This window comes from Sinocyclocheilus rhinocerous, unplaced genomic scaffold, assembly GCF_001515625.1.
Source record: "Sinocyclocheilus rhinocerous isolate Xijiao unplaced genomic scaffold, SAMN03320098_v1.1 scaffold615, whole genome shotgun sequence".
NCBI lineage: Eukaryota > Metazoa > Chordata > Actinopteri > Cypriniformes > Cyprinidae > Sinocyclocheilus > Sinocyclocheilus rhinocerous.
Genome location: NW_015631049.1, coordinates 406,231 through 427,445, shown reverse-complemented (window position 1 = coordinate 427,445; position 21,215 = coordinate 406,231). Strand labels below are relative to the sequence as shown.

Below are 21,215 nucleotides of genomic sequence, written 5' to 3'. Positions count from 1 at the left end.
GGGGGGGGGGGGGGGGGGGGAATCTTTTGGGATCCTTATTTTCTCTCTTTGGGAATTTAGTAGAATATTATTTGTTTGGGAGAGGGCTATGTTTGTAAAACCTGAGGACATAACCTTTAGCTCTCCTCAAGCCTTGTCTTACACACCGTTTCTTCACATAAAACCCAGCCAGCATGTCATACTTCCCTTTCCCCTAAGTCTACCTTTTTTATACCCTCTTTCCCCTCATACATATCTCTCTATATATGACAGAAATAATAAAAAATAAAAATGCTTAAAGGCCTGAGTGACTTGCAACAACCTCCACTAATTAGTCCAAGTCACATAAACTAGCATATTAGTGGGCAAATCCAAAATCAAAACTCAAAAGAGTGTGATTGAGGATGTAAAAAAAAAAAAAAAAAAGCAGGGATGTAACAATGTGTTATTCATGGATGGATGACAATGAAATGTGTTCAGAGTCCCCTGTGCATAGTACATGAGTCATCACTGAAAAGTCTAGAACGGGAATAGTCACATGAAGTGACATGGCATTTGTCATCTGCTTCATAGAACCACTTAATTCAATTAAATGTAGTGCTTTTTAAAATGCATATGGTCCCAAAGCAAGTTTGCTAAAAATAAAACCTGGACTGAAACTAGTTTGTCTTTTTAAAATAAACTCTTTAGTCTGGCTGAAATTGTGCCTGTCAGATTTTTGCAGAGTTAGACTAACAGACTTAGATAATATGATTTGTAGCTGTGCATGGTCCAACAAGTACACACATAAATCGACCTACAATTGGCCACGTCATTGTGCATATGATGTAACGTGTATTTAATCATTTAAATATTCAGTTACGCATCGTGTCATGTATACTTGGACAGACAAATAATGAATGTAGCTCGACTACACAAAAACCCATAAATTAATTATGACTGTTCACGTAAACACAATGACAAGGACAAATGCCCTAGTCAGGGTCATTTTTCTTGTGTTGAGAGGATGGTAATCTACTTTTCATTTTCTACTTGTAGTAAGTCCAAAAACCTAAAATTTGAATTGTAGCCTTTTTTCATGATTTTGCTATCTAACTGCACTGTTTAAAGACTATGGAAGACTAGGAGGTCATGTTTAATGTCATGATGTTCTTTGACAAATGTCTAATTAAAGATTTTTTTTTTCATTTGGTCTGGAATCACCAAAGGTGTCCACTGAATGTGTCATTCTCTGTGATTTACAGGCAATTCATTAATGCCTAACTGAGCAATCATAAGGGCCTTCCCTTGCACATGAGCGATTAAGAGATTGCAAACATACAGAATGATTAAAACTAATCAACATCTTTGTGTAATCAAGAGTTAAATTAGTGCAGAACTCCCTCTTTGAAATTCACACTCAAAATAAATAAATAAATAAATGAATAAATAAAAATTAGCCCTTGTTCCTGCTCAGAAACTTTCAGTAGCAAGCACTGTTTGTATTTTAATTTAACAATACTTGACTCTTCAAGCCAATTCATTGTTTGCAATTCTATTCTTACTTGTTTGTCATTAAGAATGCCTCTACCTATTCTCACTTGTTGTTTGTCAGTAAGAATGCCTCTACAGAGAAAAGCAGTGCAATGAAATGAGTTCAGTATGTTTATCTGTGTATGTGTGTGTGTGTGCTCTCAGTTCCTCGGGATCTAAAGTGCTGGTGCACTTTGTAAACCAGTCGGGGGTAAAGACCAGCGTGTTTGTCACAGAGGGAGAGACTCTTCTAGATGTTGTCATCAAGAAGAATCTTGACATCAGCAGCTTTGGTAATAAAACCATTTTTTGTGTAATTTTGGCTCCATGTGATCGCTCTAAGTACCTTTTTTTTTATGTGTGTGTGTTATGGAACTTTTGCTCCATTTTCCCACTTGTTTTCCTTTTAACATATTCTATCCCATTTTATTATGACTTATATGTGACAAAATAATTTGTACTTATAGTCAGCATGAAATAGGAATGCTCATTTTTTCTTCTCTGATGTAATGTATATCTGAGTGAAACAGCTTCTCAAATGAGAAAATAAATGTAGGGTGGGACTTGATTTTGTATATTGAGAATTGATTGGAAACGTCTCGGTTACGTATGTAACCCTCATTGCCTGAAGGAGGGAACGGAGACGTACGTCAGAACTGACCGACAAATTGGGGATCGTTTTGGGAGACCAATCTACTTTGAGTGTAAGAAAATCGAGCCAATGAACATTGGCATGCGATAATTGCCACAGCTGCTCTGCGCTGCATTGCAAATATTTAATGAGCAGTCGGTGCGTTGCATATTTGCTTTTCCGCTGAGGAGCCGAGCTAGTGACTCGGCCGTACAGCGGAGGTACAACGACTGTGGCGACGGGACACCCTTCCAGCACTCTGCTTGAGACTCCTGGACCGCCCCCAACTGTTGGAGCGGGAGTCAGGGCTCTAAGCAGAGAAGGTCAGTCACTGCTGTTCCGCAAGACCCACTCAGTGTGACTATTTGGATAATGTTGGGAAAGCGTGCCCTAAAAGGGAAGGGGATGCAGCAGGCTCTGTCGAGGGAAAGACACGGGCTAGTCGGCCTGGGTAGCCTTACTGTGGAAGACATATGGGATCGCCGCAGGGACGCTCCACCACGTCAGGCTGCCGGGGGGTGACGGAGGAACTCACAGGGTTAGCCATTTCTGGGGAACTCTACTGGAGCAATAGACGCACGTATCCAGCCCAGCGGGCGGGAGTGGCGTTGCAAGCCAACACTAGAACGGGTCCTTGGCGCTACTGGCCACTGGGGGCGAGTACACAGGAAGATACCGGCTCTACACGAAGGCTATAGAATCTAGCGAACGTGTTAGGTGTCGCCCAGCCCGCAGCTCTACAAATATCTGTCAGCGAGGCACCTTGAGCCAGCGCCCAGGAGGAAGCAACACTCCTAGTTGAGTGTGCTCGCAACCCGAACAGGCAAAGCACGTCTTGGGATTGGTAAACCAAGACAATAGCATCCACTATCCAGTGGGCTAACCTCTCTTTGGAGACAGACAGCCTTTCCCTTCTGCTGGCCTCCATAACAGACAAAGAGCTGGTCTGAGGTACTGAAGCTTTGTGTTCTGTTCACGTACAGCCACAGAGCACAGAGGGGACAGAGAAAAGCTAGGGCTGGGTCTGCCTCCTCCGAGGGCAGTGCTTGCAGGCTCGCTACCTGGTCCCTGAAGGGAGTAGTAGGAACCTTGGGCACATATCCAGGCCGGGGTCTCAGGACAACATGAGAGTTGGCCCGCCCGAATTCTAGGCACGATTCATCGACCGAAAATGCCTGCAGGTCCCCTACCCTCTTGATGGAAGCCAATGCAGTCAGGAGAACTGTCTTTAGTGACAGAATTTTCAACTCAGCTGACTGCAAATGTTCAAAGGGAGGTCTCTGCAGTGCCGTAAGCACCAGAGACAGGTCCCAAGAGGGTACCGAGGTAGGACGAGGAGGGTTCAACGGAGCACCATGTCCCTGTGTTCGCACAACTGGTCCCGAGACTGTGTCAGTATCAGACAGTCGTCGAGATAGTTGAGAATGCGAACGCTGTGTTCTCTGAGTGGAGCAATGGCTGCCTCCGTGACCTTCGTAAAGACGCGAGGCGACAGGGACAGCCCAAAGGGTAGGACCTTGTACTGATAAGTCCGACCCTCGAACGTAAACTGTAGGAACGGCCTGTGTTGAGGGAGAATCGAGACATGAAAGTACGCGTCCTTCAGGTCGATCACTGCAAACCAATCTCGGGGACGGATGCACTCGAAAATGCGTTAACATCTTGAAAGGGAGCTTGTGCAGGGCCCGGTTCAAGTTTCGCAGGTCCAAGATTGGCCGTAACCCACCACCTTTCTTGGGCACAATGAAGTAGGGGCTGTAAAACCCTGCCTTCATATCGGCTGGAGGGACCGGCTCGTTCGCGTCCTTCGCCAGTAGGACGCCGATCTCCGTCCGTAAGACAGGGGCATCGCTGCTCCGCACAGAGGTGAAGTGGAGTCTGCGTGTGCTGCGCCACACCTACCTGGTTCTCGGGTGGGGCAGAGGGTGTGAGAGAAGGCCTGGTGGCGTCCTCGACCCACACACTGCTGCCTGCTGGCGAAGAGAGAGGGGGAAGGGAGTGGCAAGGTGTTTGCAAAACATCGCACACTGCCAACCGCGCCCTCTTGTGACCCAGAGATTTTTTGAAAATGTGGGTACCGCTGGACACCGAGGAGCCAGCTGTGGAACAAAAACAAAAGGAAACAAAGGATTCTCCACCCGGCCCTCCTCCGGGGGAGGGAGTGGTGCGGACACCATCTCCCGGAGAGCAGATCCTCCCATCTCTGGGTTCGCCCGTCTCAGGGCCGCTTACCCTTACGCTTACCGCCTGGTTTGGCGGGGGCCGAGACGGGCTGGGCGTTACCCTTTCGCCGAGGGGCAGAAAAAGGTGCCGTCCACGGTTTAGTCACCTCTTCATGCACCTCTGGAAAGAAAGGTACTGGGGCGGAGCGCTGAGAACCAGCACGGGCCACTCCAAGAAACCAATCGTCCAGCCGCGAGGGTTCGGGACACGGTGGAGGGTTCCACTCGAGCCCGACACTCGCAGCGGCCGGGGAAAGCATAGTAGCCATCTCTGGGTCTGACTCGGACAACGCTGCCACACCCGAAGGGGCAGCGCAGCTGAATCTTCACCCTCCGATGCAGTGTCCTCCGGGGGATCCCCAAAAGTGACAACAAGGCGGACCAGCACGCCCTCTTGGAAGCTCCACTGGTTGCAGTGTCATGGAGGAGTGAGGAGCCCGAGGAGTTTGACGGCGGGGTATTCCTCACTGTAATCGTCAGGTCACCTAGGTTATTAACCGAAGTAGGCTTCTTCTGAGCTGGCCCAGAAGAAGGACTAGATCGGGGAATATATGAAGGGGCTCCAGTCTCTTCAAGATACTGGAGTCTCGACCTTAACACTGAGATGGTCATGTTCCCGCAGTGAGAACATGTACCATTCATGAGTGCCACCTCAGCGTGTGCGAGGCCCAAACACGTGAGGCAGTAATCATGACCATCACAGGGGGCCAGGTATCGACCGCATCCAGTAGCACACTGTCTGAATGACATCTTGAAAAAGACGCAGGGTCAAACCGTGTGTGCTCTTTTAGGAATTTGCCCTCTACTGGTGCTGAAACGCGCACACAACAGTACAAATAGTGCAAGCCTGTTGTGAGCACTCACACTCTCGTTGAAGGCGCACTCTCCAGTGAGCTGTGAGAACAGCTGTTTTTTCTCTCTCGTGAGATCGCGACCAACACTGTCAGCGCCGTCACACCAGACACACAGAGGCTCCTTCCTAAACGAGCAGCTCGTCTTCCACCACTTTCCGAAGAAAACACATAAGCAGGAACAGCACATGTGTTTGGCTATGAAGCGAAAAGCAAATATGCGACACACCGGCTGCTCATTAAATACTCGCGCTGCAGTGCAGAGCAGCTGTGGCAATTATTGCATGCCAATGTGCATTGACTCGTCTTTCTTACACTCGAAGTAGATTGGTCTCCCAAAGCGATCCCCAATTCGTCGGTCAGTTCCGACGTACGTGGAACGTGACCGACTGAAAGGGAACTACAGATCTGTGCAGGATCTCAAGTTATATTTCTTCTTATTATAGTTATACATAACTTACACACACACACACACACACACACATATTTTATTTATCCAGATAAAGTAGAATTAAAATAGAATAGAAAGTGTTAGAGTTAGAGGGTCAAATAAAGGTGGAACAGATGTGTTTTTAGTCGTTTCTTGAAGATGGTTAAGGACTCAGCTGTTCGGATTGATTTGGGCAGGTCATTCCACCAGGAGGGAACATGGGATATGAAAGGTACTATGTACAGAAATTGTGTTTACAGAACAATTAAGGCCCAATTTTATTATTTATTTAGACGCTTTGCATGAAACATGTTATAAATGGACGACTGACAGTTTTTAGTGTTATTAGCAAAAAAAAATAAAAATATATATTTTTAAAAGTTTGTGTGTGTGTATGTTTGTGTCTTAGGAGCATGTGAGGGCACTCTGGCCTGTTCCACCTGTCACCTGATATTTGAGGAGAGCGTGTATGACAAACTGGAACCAATAGTGGATGAAGAGGTTGACATGCTGGATTTAGCTTATGGACTCACCAAGACGTAAGACACCTGGATCTAAAGTGTCAGAGTGTTAAGTCAGTAATGCTTTAAGTGAGTTAGAATGATTGTAGAGGATTCAACCATTGCTAATCACAGACATCTGACTTCTCCCAGAAGGTCTGAGAGTCTCTCGATATTGATAGCACATCCCACTCCCTCAAATTATATACAATATCCCGGAAATCGAGAGAGCAATGGTATTTACTTTACATGGCATTAAAGTGCATTTTCAGTGAACCTTTAACAAGTTGTCAGCCGAGATGCAGTTACCGTTTACGGGTGAGCATGAAAGAAGAAAAATGAAAAGGATAAATGCTATGATTTTTGGTGCTAATGTTATTCAAATTTAGGGGCTTTATTCATGTATTACTACACGAAGAGGCAAAACTCTAATCTAATCTAATCTAATCTAATCTAATGCAATCTAATCTAATCTAATCTAATCTAATCTAATATAATCTAATATAATATAATATAATATAAAATAATATTTTTTTATTATATTATATTATATTATATTATATTATATTAGATTAGATTAGATTAGATTATAAATGGGGTGGTGGTAATGCTACCTCACTGAAATTAGTTTTTGCAGAGTGGGATGTCTGTAATCACATCAATGCATCTTAGACCATGACGAAAACTGTCCTTGTGAAAAACATGTAATGGATGTTTTCGTCAAATGACAAACTTTGAGTTAAAACTATACTGCAAAAATTATTACTAAAATATTGACTGTGATACATTTTTTTTTATGTTGTCCTGTCGTTGATTCAGATCTCGTTTGGGGTGTCAGGTGTCTGTGGAGCACTGGATGGATGGAATGACAGTTCACGTTCCGCAAGAGATCAATGATCAACAAGGAAAACAAGAGGCAGTGAGCAGCAAATGATACACAAGCTCTCGCACGTACAATCAACATGTTAACTTTACATTTAATATATAGTCAGAAATATTTTTCTTTTCCAAAGTTGTTTTTGTCTTGTTCTGTTTGATGGCATAGGAACATGGTACTTTGAAATTCGACAAAATAATAAATTGAACGTGACCCACCAGTATGCCTCTGTTTATCACCTAAATGAATCTTAAAACAGCAAAGAATGGGATGAATATTTATTGCCTTAAGTGATGTTGTGACTTAGAAGCTTGCTTGAAAGAATACATTACAATATTTGTACTTAGGGCTTAGCAACGCCTATAACGCATGTGCATTAGACTCACCTCCAACTCAACTGCATGTTTGGAAGTTTAAAATCGCATGCTTCTGGATCAATGTGAATGTGTGAGTCAAAGTGGAACAGCACAGCAAGTTAATACTGTTGTTAGCCTACACAGCATAAGACCATTAGATCAGTACTGCTTAAAGCTTCGGGCAAGTAAGCCAAAGGTCCTTCATCCAAAAAACCAAGGTGGTGAACTCAAGAATCACCTTATAACCTATACTTAACCTCAGGCTGTTCTGGGGGCACTACATGTTTCTGTCGCTTGTGTCAAACGAGGTGTCGCTGAACTTTGGAGACTCGTGCCCCCTCTCTTGGGGTATTTGACAAACTGACACCCCCTTAAATCGAGTGTCAACCACAGTCTGTCAAATACTCTAAGAGAAGAGTCTAGATCAGAGAGAGACTGGTAGATGTGTGAATAGACCTGGAGAGATGAGAAAAATTATATTAAAGCGTGTTTAGTTCAGAAATATCTTTCCCTTTCACTCCGTTCGTCAGATGTACTCAAACAAACTGAATAATCAATGATTCTTAAGTTTTTAGAAAGATTTTTCAGACTGAATACCAAAGAGAGTCCTTGAGTGGAGTGCAGCATCCAGCTCAAAATATCAGGTAATGAAAAAGGATTGAAAAAAAAAATCAAAATCCTATGAAAGACCTCATACAAGTTCAAATTTTGGATTATTTAATGGACGTTTTTCTATGCCCACCATGCTGCTCAGTTTCTCTTTACTGCTCTTCCTTTTTTAATACTAGTGTTCTTGTGTTCTCTTTCTAGCCTAGCTGAGGAGATGTTCAAACCTTTGGGTTCCTTGCTTCAGCGTTTGTTGGATCTGCAGGTCTCCTGGTGTTGGCCGGTGTTGCTTCCGCGGGGACGTGTGCTCTCAGGGGCACGTATGTATCAGGCGCTGATGAGTGTTTGTGTGAAGTGGACAGCATGTGTGTGATCACTAATAAGCCACCAGCACGAGGAGGAAGTAGAAGGGGGAAGATAACATGCAGCCTTTAGAGCAGGAAATATCTGGAGGTTAAGAGACAACACTGTATGTGTTAAAGTAGTTGTGAAATGTTTAAAAAAAAAGGCTCTGAGTTTGCAATAACAGCCACAAACTCTCCCACCAAATTACTCCACAAACTGTAGCCCTGTGTGAGTTGCATTGGCTCAGCCTTCCCTGTAAAAGAAGAAATGTAGAAAAATAGATAATGTTCTGGCAGAAAATGACCAGTACCTTTTCCTGTTATGTTTACAGACAATTTTACCCTAAAATGCAACACAATGCATAATTAATGGGTAAAACACCTGTGAAAAATCAATTCAGAAAGTTCCTTCATAGTAACACAATACATTGGGCTCTATATTTTACAGACTTTTCATGTGCACAATCCTTAGATCTGCCTTAAGTTGCCAGAGTTCCTGACTCCATTTAGACTCAAAGCTGCCAACAATGTCCATGCTTGAGATATATTCAGAGTGTGTGTGTGCATATGGGGCATTTTCTTTTTAGTTAACATGAGCATTGTATCCTATGAAACAAACATATACTTGTTTCTGGTCAGATGAATAAACATGGACACCATTGAAGTCTCCCTCTGAACACAGTGACATGATATTACTTTTGGATCTCCTGTGGAGAGCCTGGTCTGACAACTTCTAATGGCATTAACCCTGCAGTCTTTGAAAACTGTTGGATGGATTTGGAATTCAATTATACTTTAATGCACTTAATATCACAAACACAACCCAGCAGTTCTCGCCTAGACTTAAACATGCCTTTCCCCTCCTCAGTAATGTCCTCACTAATGTGCTCTCTTCCACTTTCAACACCCACGAATGGTGCCCTTGAGCAAGGCACCTAACTCCCATTGCTCCCAGGGCACCACAGCAAATGGCTGCCCACTGCTTTGGGTGTGTGTTCATGGTGTGTGTGTTCACTACTCATTGCTGTGTGTGAGCACTTGGATGGGGATAATGCAGAAGACAAATTCTGGGTATGCGTTACCATACTTGGCCAATACGTCATCTCACTAATGGAAAAATAATATGAAACTCAAATTCATTCCAACAAACTTTTTAATCAGTATGTGGGTTAATTTACTGTATTAAAGTGCAGTGGGTAAAAAATGAAAAAGCTACATTTGAGTTATGGTTGAGCGGAGTCTTCAGGCCCTCCTGGTGCTCAGCGTCGCTGGCTGGAAGGGATGGATTACAGTTTATTAAAGTGTAAATTGTAAATAATACGAACATCATTTTGAGAAGTGAGGATCTGATTCTTTGCCAGTCTCATTAAGAAGCTTTGGCTTTGGCTTTTCAGCTGCCTTTTAAACAATTTGAGAACACAGGGAAAAGTTGAAGTTTGAGGTTCGTAGTGCTGCCAGCAGCTGAACTGCTTTTAGAGTCCAGTTGCAACAGACAAACTCTTCACAGACTGCTCTTGTGGTTGATTGGTGTTTTTGTGCTCAGCTGTCATGTGGTATTGTGTGAATTTCTGGTGGGGGATGTTGGATGCTCTGAGGTCTGGTGTTGTGAGAGTTTTCACGCCTTTATGCCCAAACACTGCTGACGAATGAGCTCAGTTTCAACCATAGACCTTCCCAATAGGCAGATGGCCTGGTCAGGCATCAAGCACTTCGTATCACTGGATCGTCAAGTTGGGTTGTAGTTTGACTGCCTTTGTACTTTATGAGCTACATTTATAAGCAATAAAATCCAGGAATCAGGATGCAATTTATATACATATGTGACCTTGGGCCACAAAATCAGTCATAAGGGTCAATTTTTTGAAATTGAGATTTATACATCATCTAAAAAGTGAATAAATAAGCTTTCCACTGATGTATGGTTTGTTAGGATAGGACAATATTTGGCCGAGATACAACTATTTGAAAATCTGGAATCTGACGGTGCAAAAAAATCAAAATACTGAGAAAATCACCTTTAAAGTTGTCCAGATGAAGTTCTTAGCAATGCATATATTACTAATCAAAAATTAAGTTTTGATATATTTACGGTAGGAAATTTACAAAATGTCTTCATGGAACATGATCTTTACTTAATATCCAAATGATTTTTGGCATAAAAGAAAAATCGATAATTTTGACCCATACAATGTTTTTTTGGCTATTGCTAAAAATATACCCAAGCGACTTAAGACTGGTTTTGTGGTCCAGGGTCACATATTTAAATTTTAGATAAGTTACTAAATTAATTAAATTTTTTTTACAACATTCTGGGCTGTGCTGAAACCATAGGCATTAATGGTCTCTGCAATCTACTTAGGCTAATGAAGCTTTTGGGAAACGCAGCCTTGATCAATTCACACAATTAAATGATTCAGTAGCTTATAAAATAATTTTTACATTTCACCAGAGGTAATACTAAATAAATAAAAAATGTTATTGAGTGAAGACATTCACATTGTTGATAACAATGATTTGTTTTTCAGACAGCTGTTTATACATGCAAGGAGAGGAAACAGTGAATTTAATGGCTGATGATGAGTCTTTTGCCCTATTAAGAATGACTGAATCATTAGAGGGATGTAGCAGTAGTCAAGTTAATGCAAACAGGTTGGCTGTGTGCTAGTTCAGTCTAATCAAGTTTGAGTGTTTTATACCCGTTGTGCCTTCCTGCCACTTACTGTCGCTTTAATGCACTGTAATGTGCTTTTATGAAAATTTAATTGCTCATGCAGTGCAGAGAACAAACCTACTGGTCAAACTTGGAGTGTTCACATTGTTTTGGCTGGTTTAAAAAAAGCTGTTAAAGTCATAGCTAAATAGCTTTTTGTCACCTCAAAAGTAAAAAGAAGTGACAATGTTTGCCCCTGTGGGCCATGAGCTATCAGTGTTGTGTCTAGGGATTGAAATTAACACCCGCCAACCTGCCAAAATTCACCTGAAAATCAACCACTGTGTGTAACTTGGCAGGTTATGATTATGTTCTTTCACTTTGCATGCCATGGGTATGTTGGTGGTGAGACCGGGATAGCTTTTTTGAATGGATGTCAGTGAAGGAGATTCTTCAAGCTGAGTTTAGTACGGTGACTTTTTGGTGAGGAAACAGCTGATCATTTTATGAACCGACATCCTCTGTGCTAATCAATGTTTTTTGAAGTAAGCTTCATTTGGAGTTTACAATTTAAAAAAATGCTGTTTTAAAAGGGAAGTTATAGAGAATTTTGCAACAGGTAGGACAGAAAATGCAAGCGATTCAGTTTGTCAATCAGATTTTATAATAAATATATTGAAATCTAGTTTATTTATTATATTTTTGTTTTGGCTAGTAAAATTTGTGAATGGCCCGTAACCAAATAGACTGATGAGTAAAAACAAGTCATGAGTCCTTCATATGTCCTTAAGAAAGATACTTAACTTGAGGGCGCTCCACTAATATGTGTACTGATAGTTACTTTAAGTCTATGGAGATTCACATGAATTATGGACAAAAAAACTGCACTTTTTGAGATTAAAGTCAATGTTTAGTATTCCTCAGTGTTTTCCTTATGTACATGACTCACTGCACAGCATGCAGCATTGGTGGTCCATCGACCAGCTTGAGAGTCTGTCTCACGCAGCTGAGACGATGTGGGTGAGAAACAAAGCATTGCCAAATTCATGCTGCCTGCAATTACAAGAATGGTGCCAAAAACAGAGACACTTTTAATTCCTTTTACAGTATTTCAGGAGTGAATTAAGCATTTTAGGTTTACATTTGCATAATTTGTTACATATAATTTACTATATAAAGATAATGCAGATATGCTAACACTTTCCTTATTTTCCTTTTGCTGTTGCTGTATAGAGGATAAGCTTAACTGACATGACATGATCCAAGTCTAAAATGTACAGTGAACGTGGAGCGATTGTGTTGTGTAAACAAGGATTATACAGTATGCTTATGTTTAACATTTATTTTAAGAATGTTTGTTAAGCAGCAGTTCTTTAACTGTGGTAGAATTACTAATTTACTAGCTGGTGTAGCTGCTACTGTCTTGTGTTGATGATGGTTACATACATTTTTTAAGTGATGGCTCTGGCTAGTATGAGCATATCTTACAGTGTTGCTCAGCTGGTTCATCTGCTGTTCATTGTTTTTTTTTGGTATTGCTGTTCATTAAATTTTCACTGGAAGACAAAGAAAAAGAGGAGCATAATGAAGAGTGCAAAAGATGGTAATTATAATGCAGTTCTGGAAAGGGAAGGAGTGTGTACTGTGTTATTGAGGGCATGCATATTAATGTGTGTCAGAAGGAGGATGACAATTATGTTAATGTGCAGTTACATTCATATTGTAAGATTTACAGCACACAAAAAAAAACGGATGCTAAGAAAAACAGCAGATGAAGAAGCGACCATACAAACACATACACACCATGACGCATACCCTCCAATTTATATCTATGAAATCGGATCAGAATATGTATGGAATTGTACATGAATTTTTTTTATTTTTCTGAATTCACTCAGTAAAGCTTATGTTCAGTGATCTCTGAGTCACAACCATGACTGCACTCAACAGCCTCCACCCTCCACACTGCGGCTGAGAGCGTGTCACAACAGCAAAGTTTCGGGCTTGATTCTCACAGAGTGTGTTTGAAAGAAAGAGAGGGAAATTTCAGTTACACCTTCTAAAGAAAACGACGCTTCCTTCGAAGAGACACCTCTTTTCTGTTTTTATGCTCGTCATGCAGTTATCTACAGCAGACAAAATAGCAGACAAAAAAAGAATAAGGCTTGAGAAAAAGAGAGAAAGGGAGTTGTTTAAAGGTATATATTTAATCAGAAGCTTGGTTTGGAGGGATCTGGGTTTCGGTTCTGGTTTGGATCAGATCTTGACTGCAGCTTTACAGTGTGACTAGATGGAGATATAGATCAGCAAAGCGTTACAACCACACCAGTCATGATGACTCACATACACTCATATCACACTCTCACACGCATACATAGATGCTCTTATCTGCTCCTATCAAAGCATCAAATATAAAATAAAAATCTATTTCATTAGTTTATGTTCTGTTGAACATATCCATGTCTCTGTTGCTACGTGCATCTGTTTGTGTATTACAGTGTGTGTGTCCAGTCTGGTCATATTTGTGCATGAATGTGTACTACTTATGTCTATAAGTGTGCATGTGTGTTTGTGTGTGGCTGTGTGTGCGTGTGTGTGTGTGTGTGTGTGTGGGGGGGGGGGTATGTTTTTAGATGATATTCAAACACTGTTCACTAGAATAGAACAAGTTCTTCTTGTTAATCTCTGATTATAAATATACATTGGTCGAAATCATAGGGTTCTCTTGCTCATTGTGAGTTTGTGTGTGCATATTTTTTGTGTATGATTGTGTACGTGTGGCCATATGTGGGGTGTGAGTGAGCTTTTGATATCTCTGTTAATAATCAAATGTGTGTGCAATCATCATTTCAACACTCAACCAGCTAAAGTTGTGGCCCATCTCTTAAAGGGGAAGTTATAATATTCAGTTTGTCTTAAAGGAGAAGTTGGGTTTGTTACTTCACGACTTGTGTCTTAAGCAAGTGTTATCATCAGCCTCTTCTGCATGACTTTCTTAGTGTAAAGCTGCACTTCATTTATACAGCAGAATGAATTCATTTGTCATTTATGCAGGTTGAGTGCTTTCCACCCTGCATGAGTTCTGGTGAAGAAGTTCAAGCTCTTGATTCTCAAACTTTAGCTCTGGCAATTCTTCCAGCCCTAGCACCCTTACAAATAAATCTTTTTCAAAGACACCTACACAAGCACACAGAACAGAGAAAAAGAGTATTAAACTGTGTTCTTTCAATTCTTAAATGGAATGAAAAAGTGATTGGCACACAATGGTTTTTCCTTATTACTCCAATTTTCACCCTGCGTGTAAACTCATTTATGCCTGTGTTTTGATATTTTTTCAAAGTCTGTTTACATTTTGATATCAAAACAGAGAAAGAAAATGATAAATTCATTTATTCTTGTTTTTGATGTTTCATAATTATCAGTGCATTGACATGTAAAAACACTTAATGACCTTTTTAAGACCAAAAAATTTGAAAAGGAGAGGTCAATCCTCATGTGCTGGCAGATGCTGTTTGATATATATGTTTAATGTAATAAAATGTACACATTTACAGTGTAATTTAAATGTACAAGTACTACTGTACTTTGGGTCACTCTAGTGCAATAACAGATGATATCTTCATGAATTATGTCTTCAAATTCATCCAAGGCAAATAAATAAGATCTTACTAGGTAAATACATAGCCAATTAAATAAAATAGACATTTAAGGGTATATTTGGGTTTTGTCTGTGTACAAGTGCTAATAAAATGCTGTATCTTATAAGGGAAGAAGTTAGAAGATGGAGGCAATCTGATAAAACTTCTTGTGTGACTCAGACCTTTGTCACAACTCTGTCGCACTCTGAGCTTCATCTGCAAGTATTATGGCCCATGAATTAAAACTTTCTAAAGCTTTTTGAAAAGGGTGTTCTGTTATTTTCTTTGCCTTTCATCTAAATTTAGCTGCTGCTTGATAGATTACAGTTCAAAAGCTGGCTAATTATCTTCTATTTGCTGGTATTTTTTCACCAAGTAGGTCATGAACCGCGAAACTGCATTTGAGATGTGGCCATTAGTTCTGCAATGAATGTTCAGTGTGAAGCTGGACTGTTAAAACATTCATCATGGCCTGTTTCAAAACAGCGTTTACTGAAATATTGAATTGCTGCTGATTGCAAAGCTGAACTTTTTTATATAAAACAACTATTTTTAATAGTTTCTGTAGTGACAATAACATCCAGTGGGGGGCCTTGGAACTTGAACCTCCATGTCCATATTTAGAGAGAGAGTGAGACAGAAAGAATGTGTGTGAGGGAAACGAGACAGAGAGAGAAAGACAAACAGGGAAAGAATTGAGAAAGCCTTGCCAAGGAGGGAGGGTGAAAGGAAGAGGACAGTAATGAAAATTAAAGAGAAAAGAAAAAGTTGTGGGGGGACGGGAGATGGGTTGGGTGGGTAAAGTTCCTCAAACCAAGATCCAGACAACTTCTCATCAGGGTGATAATATTAAACCCCTTTATGATTGAAAAAAATAATAATATTCTCAAAGACAATCCGATATCATTTCCTTTGTGGAAATTGATGTATATATATTTTTTGTTTTCTGTGAATGAGAAGATTTAGGGAAGCCTTGCCGAGGATGATTGAGGGATATGGATGAAAATGAGTCCACATCAGAAGGTCTCAAACAGCACTGACCTTCAATCTACCAGAAGTGGACCGGTGACCAGGCCTGTGGATGAAAAGGAGAATTTATTGTGTGTGTGTGTGTGTGTGTGTGTGTAAGTTCAGCAACTGATTTACGTAAGGTGTCCTTGATTGGACCTCAAACTGAGGGTAAGTAAGCAGTACTTGAGACATTTTCATAAACATGCTTAGTAATAGTTCATGCTTTTAGCTCATATTTAATATTGTCTGCTGATATTCACACCACTGGTGGTGAGTGGTGTCCAGATATGAAAGCCTCTACACAAATTAAATATAGACTCTGTTCTGGCTCTTGGAAGTAATTGTTTTTCTAATAGGCTGCCCAGTAACTTATGAGTAGATTTACCTGTATTCAGCAAAGATTATCACAATTCACTCTGAAAAAGGTTGAAAAAAATCCCAGTCTGTTATTAATAGTATTTTTGATCCAGTAATGGGATTAATTTGGTGAAAGCTGTTCATGGAGGTTTTAATAAGTTGTGGAGGACAGAGCAATGATGCTGAAGGTATATATATATATATATATATATATATATAAAGTGCCTGTTTGTGTGTGGTATTTACTGTGGCTATTTACTGGAGGTTCTTTTTTATTTGATGAAATAAAAGGAAATTGAAAGGCCAGTTAATGGCTACTTAGTCAGTTTGAATGGAAGAGGAAGAGGAAGAGGATGATGATGAAGGAGCAGGACAAAATGAAGATGCCCTCTAGATTACAGTGTGTAAAGTCAGATGGTGTTTATGAGGGGAAGTGCATGGCTGGCTTTGATGGCTGCAAACACACACACACACACACACACACACACACACACGATACATGCAATGCATTACGCGGACAAAAGCCATTCTGCCTTTCTCGGTATTGCAGTATATTTTCATCAAATACTAAATGGATTCCACTTTAGCCCAGGTGCATAATTACATAACTCTGTGAGCATAATATCTGGATTTTCTGGAATGCGGTTAAAAAGACATTTTGATCTATGAGTGAAAGAAATTGGATTTATTTTTCTAAAGTGGTATTAATATAATTTTTTAATGTTTTCTAAATGGTGTTGTTGGTTAGGTTGGAGGTTAATGCTATTCTTACTTTGAGAGGTTTCACAGAACAGAATCCTGTTTGGATGGTTTGTTCTGTGAATGATTTTTTTTTTTCATTCAGACCCATCCTGATATCACGTGTATATGTTGCCCAGGCATCTACTTGATGTGTTTTGCGATGTGATGTTTTTTCTTTTAAGAGCATCTGCTCATCTGCAGTGTGTCTCCACACGTTCCCTGCCACAACTAGAATGCAGTGCTTTCCAGATCTTTAACAGATGTCTTTGTGATATGTATGTGTGCTTACTGGGCTATCATATCTGATGTAGACTCAACACGTTTATATTAATATGCATGAAATAGGAAGCCTAGGAAATCTTTTCTTACGGAAAATTATATGAGCTAATATTATGCTGGGCCCTGTGTAATATAATATTATTTGATTCATTGTGGAAATCTTCATTGTGTCAGGATTATGGACCTGTTTTGCCCCTGTTTCTGTTTCAGTGTTCCCTTATTTGGTCATGTTCCTGTTCTCGTTGTCTTATTATTAGTTGATTCCCCGCACCTGTCTGTCCCTCGTTAAATTTAGTATAAATGTGTAATCTGCCTCATGTTTCCTTGTCGGGTCTTGAATGTTTTCCTTGTGCTCTGTGTCTCCCTGTTGGATTATTAAAGACTCTCGTTTTGTGAAATCTCCACGTCTCCTCGTTCCTCCTGTAAGCAAAGTGTGACAGAAGACCCGACCGAAACAGTTACATCTGTGTGTCTACCCTCCGTTTTTGTTTCCGGTTTTTTTCTCTCAGTGTTTTGTTTTCGTTGTGTTATCCATGGATCCCCTCACCCGTCCGGAGTACCTCCTCCTCCTGCTGGAGCAGGGGGAGAGATCGCTCGAGGGCCATACTAGACTGTTCCTGGTCCTCGCTGCTCTAACCAGCTACCAGGACGACACGCTCTGTGCGTTCTACGATGCCAGTTTAAACATCTCATGCAGAGCACTGTCGTCCGAAGATGGTCCTCGAGCGAACTTTGCCGCCTTTGTGGAGTGGACACACTCCGGACACAGTGCCCAGCCCACCATCTCCCCGCTGCGCGGAGCGCATGCCCGAGCCCACCGCTGATGGAGAGCCGGAGCCCGATGAGCCATCGCCGCACGGAGCGACAGAGCTGAGGATCGCCACAGAGCCAGAGCTGCTGATGACGTCAGTCAAGGTGTGTGAGCCAGCAACAACGGCCACCACGAGGGAGAAAGCCGCGGACGGTGTGAGCGCAGCCGTCGGCTCCACCATGGCTCCTAACTCCCTCCACTCCGCCGTGGCCCGGCAGTGCATTAGCTCCGCCGGGCTCCCTCGTTCCTCCGGCTCCCCCTTGGTCTGGCATCAACCATCCTGCGCCTCGGGATTCCACTCCTCCGGCTTCGCCTCGTCCCTTCGTCCATCAGGCTCCATCAGGCTCCATCAGGCTCCTTCATCCCCTCGGCTCCTCCTCAGTCCTCTGTTGCTCCGGCTCCACTGCGGCCTCCCAGATCCACGCCTTTGCGTCAGTCGCTGGTGCCATCTGCTCCGCCTAGGACCTCTGGATCCTCCCCGTCGCCCTGGCTCATCAGCTGCTCCGCCGCCATTGGTCGGCCCCCTGGAGTCGGCGGCCATTCGCCTCCCTGGTCTCTGTCTGCCGGCCCCCTCCCAGGTGCCCATCCTCCTCCCGAGCCTCCTCCTTAGTTCCCACCCGTTCCCCCCCCCTCTGTTCTACGGTGCGAGGACTCGCCTTCCGGGAGGGTGGCGATATGTCAGGATTATGGACCTGTTTTGCTTCTGTTTCAGTGTTCCTTTATTTGGTCATGTTCCTGTTCTCGTCTCATTATTAGTTGATTCCCCGCACCTGTCTGTCCCTCGTTAAGTTTAGTATAAATGTGTAATCTGCCTCATGTTTCCTTGTCGGGTCTTGAACGTCTTCCTTGTGCTCTGTGTCTCCCTGTTGGATTATTAAAGACTCTCGTTTTGTGAAATCTCCACGTCTCCTTGTTCCTCCCGTAAGCAAAGTGTGACACATTGATTCTATTAGGATCCTTTTGGATGTGTTCAAAATTATGAAAGAATTTCTATTGGCAATTCAGAATGGAATATTTTAATGTGCCCACCAGAATAATAGACTAATATTGTGCAGTTTTTCCCCCCTGTGATTTAAAAATAAATAAACAAAGAATTACAAGCCCTTACCACATCTCCTTTTTGAAAGGTCAGTGAAGCGTTCACACCAGATGTCATAGGAAGAAGGAAGATTATCTGAAAGGCGTGGATAGTTTCTTCTCTCACTGCACAGATGGTTGCAATAATAACTAAAATTCATATTTGTTTTAGTTTTCTCTTCATTCATTAATACTTTTATTGCTGCTGATATATGTGAGTTTGATGATTGTATGATGTGTATAACTGGTGTGTGTTTTTAATTTGTAGAAAATGAAGTCCACAATTCCAAGAAGAAAAAATGCTGTTATTAAAGCTTTCAGCAAAACCAGACAAAGGTATGTGCAAACACACACATATACTGGCTTGAGTTATTTTTGTAATGGGCGCTTTGAATTGATTTTGAATGCAAAATCTTTCAAAAAATTAAATAGAAATGTAAATGTAATATTCTTTTATTTTCTAATTTCCACACACACACACACACACACACACACACACACCTCCACCTCATTATTCTTTCCCTGTGCCACTGGTTCCTCCTTCTTCACCCTTTAATTGATTCCAAGCGTAAAATCAAAATGCCTCTTTTGGCCCTCTGTTCCTCACTGAATGACTCTATATATGTGTCAGAGCTCCGCTGAATCAAACATAATCACTTGCTCGGCACTTCTTGATTGCAGGGCTCTTTCAAACAGAACTTTATATCACAAAGTTCACAAAGTCAAATATATTTCAGACTTTTTGGAAACTGGCTACATGTTTAACCTTTAAAGCCTCGTATTTTAAAATAACGAATAATTTTTTTTGGGATAAGTCCAGTGCTGTGTGTCTATGGGCTTGGCTGGTCAATACAATTCAAGGAAAAATTCTGTCTAAAGCATATCTTGAGTTGTCTGTTTTTTTTTTCTCTCGCTCTCTCTCTCCCTTTATTGCAAAAATAATTTTCTTGATAGTTCACCCAAAACGGTCATCATTTACCTGTATGGCTTACTTTCTTCTTTGGAACATAATATTTTTTTTAATCCATTCATTGGAAGTCAATGGTAACCAAAATATTCCAGTTACCTACATTCTTCAAAATATTTTCTTTTGTGTTCCAGAGAAGAAAGAAAGGCATACACAACACAAAATAAATTATTTTGAAGAATGTTGATAACCAAGCCGTTTTGGTATGGCTACCATACCAGGTTTGGAACAACATATTGGTAAGTAATTAATGACAGAATTTTCGGTAACACTTTAGAATAATGGTCCGTTGTTAACAAGTAACTATGCAGGAAGTAATAGGTAGTACTACATTAACACTTAACTTAATACTATTAACTAATAGAGAAGCAAGATTAACTAAGCAGTTAGTAGTAGCAAATTTAGGACAAAAGTAGTTCCTTATTAGATATTTGATAATTACTAAAATAATATATCCTCATTGAGAACTACTTGTGAACTATGACCAATTAATGAAGAATAACGAATTAATTACTAATCACAACAGTAACGTCTTAAAAGTGAACAATTGGGTTCTTTGTGGAAACTAATTTATGAATATGATATCCCCCAAATAAGTCGGCTACAGGTTTAAATTGTGACTACTACTCTTACCAAAGGATGGACGTTCTCTGTTTATTTAAAACAAAAACATAAAATAATAATACAAATAATTCATTTAAAAATGTTAATAATTAGGAAGTGATTGAATTAGTTCACAATTATGAGCTCTAGTGTGTGTCAGTTCAGTATGTCTCCGACTCCAAAAGACCTATACCTTTAGTGACAGTAGGCTGGGGAGGACTTTTCTTGAATATAAATAATGATGTTCTCTTGACAAAAACAATTCACATCCTTAATGAAGGCATCGACTGCATTTATATTGTGTTAAGCACAAAACCGCATATTCCAGATTACAGCGTCTGGTAAAATATCACTAGTGCCTCACACAAATGTATGTGTCAGATATAAAATATGTTAAATAACTTATTAAATTACTTAGTAATTACTGAGTGGTTAAGGTGTTTTTCACTTTAAAATAATGGTCCAGATCACTAGTAGTTCCTGCAGGCTGACAAGGTAACGCTTGAGTAATTAGTGAGAGGCTAATGTATTTTTCACTTTAAAGCTAAAGTGCTACTAAGGAACTACTAGTGATCTGGACCATTATTTTAAAGTGAAAAACACGTTAACCCCTCAGTAAATTAATAAGTTATTTAATTTTAAAAAAATGATCTCTATGAAGAATTTCAGTCAGGTTTCAGGCCCCACCATAGCACAGAAACTGCACTTGTTAAAATTACAAATGACTTGCTTCTTGCGTCAGACCAAGGCTGTATCTCATTGCTAGTTTTACT

At 40.9% G+C, this 21,215-nt stretch overlaps 2 protein-coding genes across 2 annotated transcripts in view; both read left to right on the top strand.

Annotated features, from left to right (window-relative positions):
* The window catches only part of LOC107741288 (adrenodoxin-like), a 23,282-nt gene extending 16,223 nt beyond the window's left edge, over positions 1-7,059 (top strand). Inside the window, exons 2-4 of the mRNA XM_016553986.1 lie at positions 1,657-1,784; positions 6,035-6,164; positions 6,945-7,059. Of these exons, the coding sequence (XP_016409472.1) occupies positions 1,657-1,784; positions 6,035-6,164; positions 6,945-7,059 (373 nt within the window). The remainder of the gene's footprint in view (positions 1-1,656; positions 1,785-6,034; positions 6,165-6,944) is intronic.
* An 8,325-nt stretch (positions 7,060-15,384) lies between these two features.
* The window catches only part of LOC107741269 (uncharacterized), a 40,904-nt gene continuing 35,073 nt past the window's right edge, over positions 15,385-21,215 (top strand). Inside the window, exons 1-3 of the mRNA XM_016553967.1 lie at positions 15,385-15,436; positions 15,557-15,700; positions 19,141-19,208. Coding sequence (XP_016409453.1) covers positions 15,596-15,700; positions 19,141-19,208 — 173 coding nt within the window. The 5' untranslated portion in view covers positions 15,385-15,436; positions 15,557-15,595. The remainder of the gene's footprint in view (positions 15,437-15,556; positions 15,701-19,140; positions 19,209-21,215) is intronic.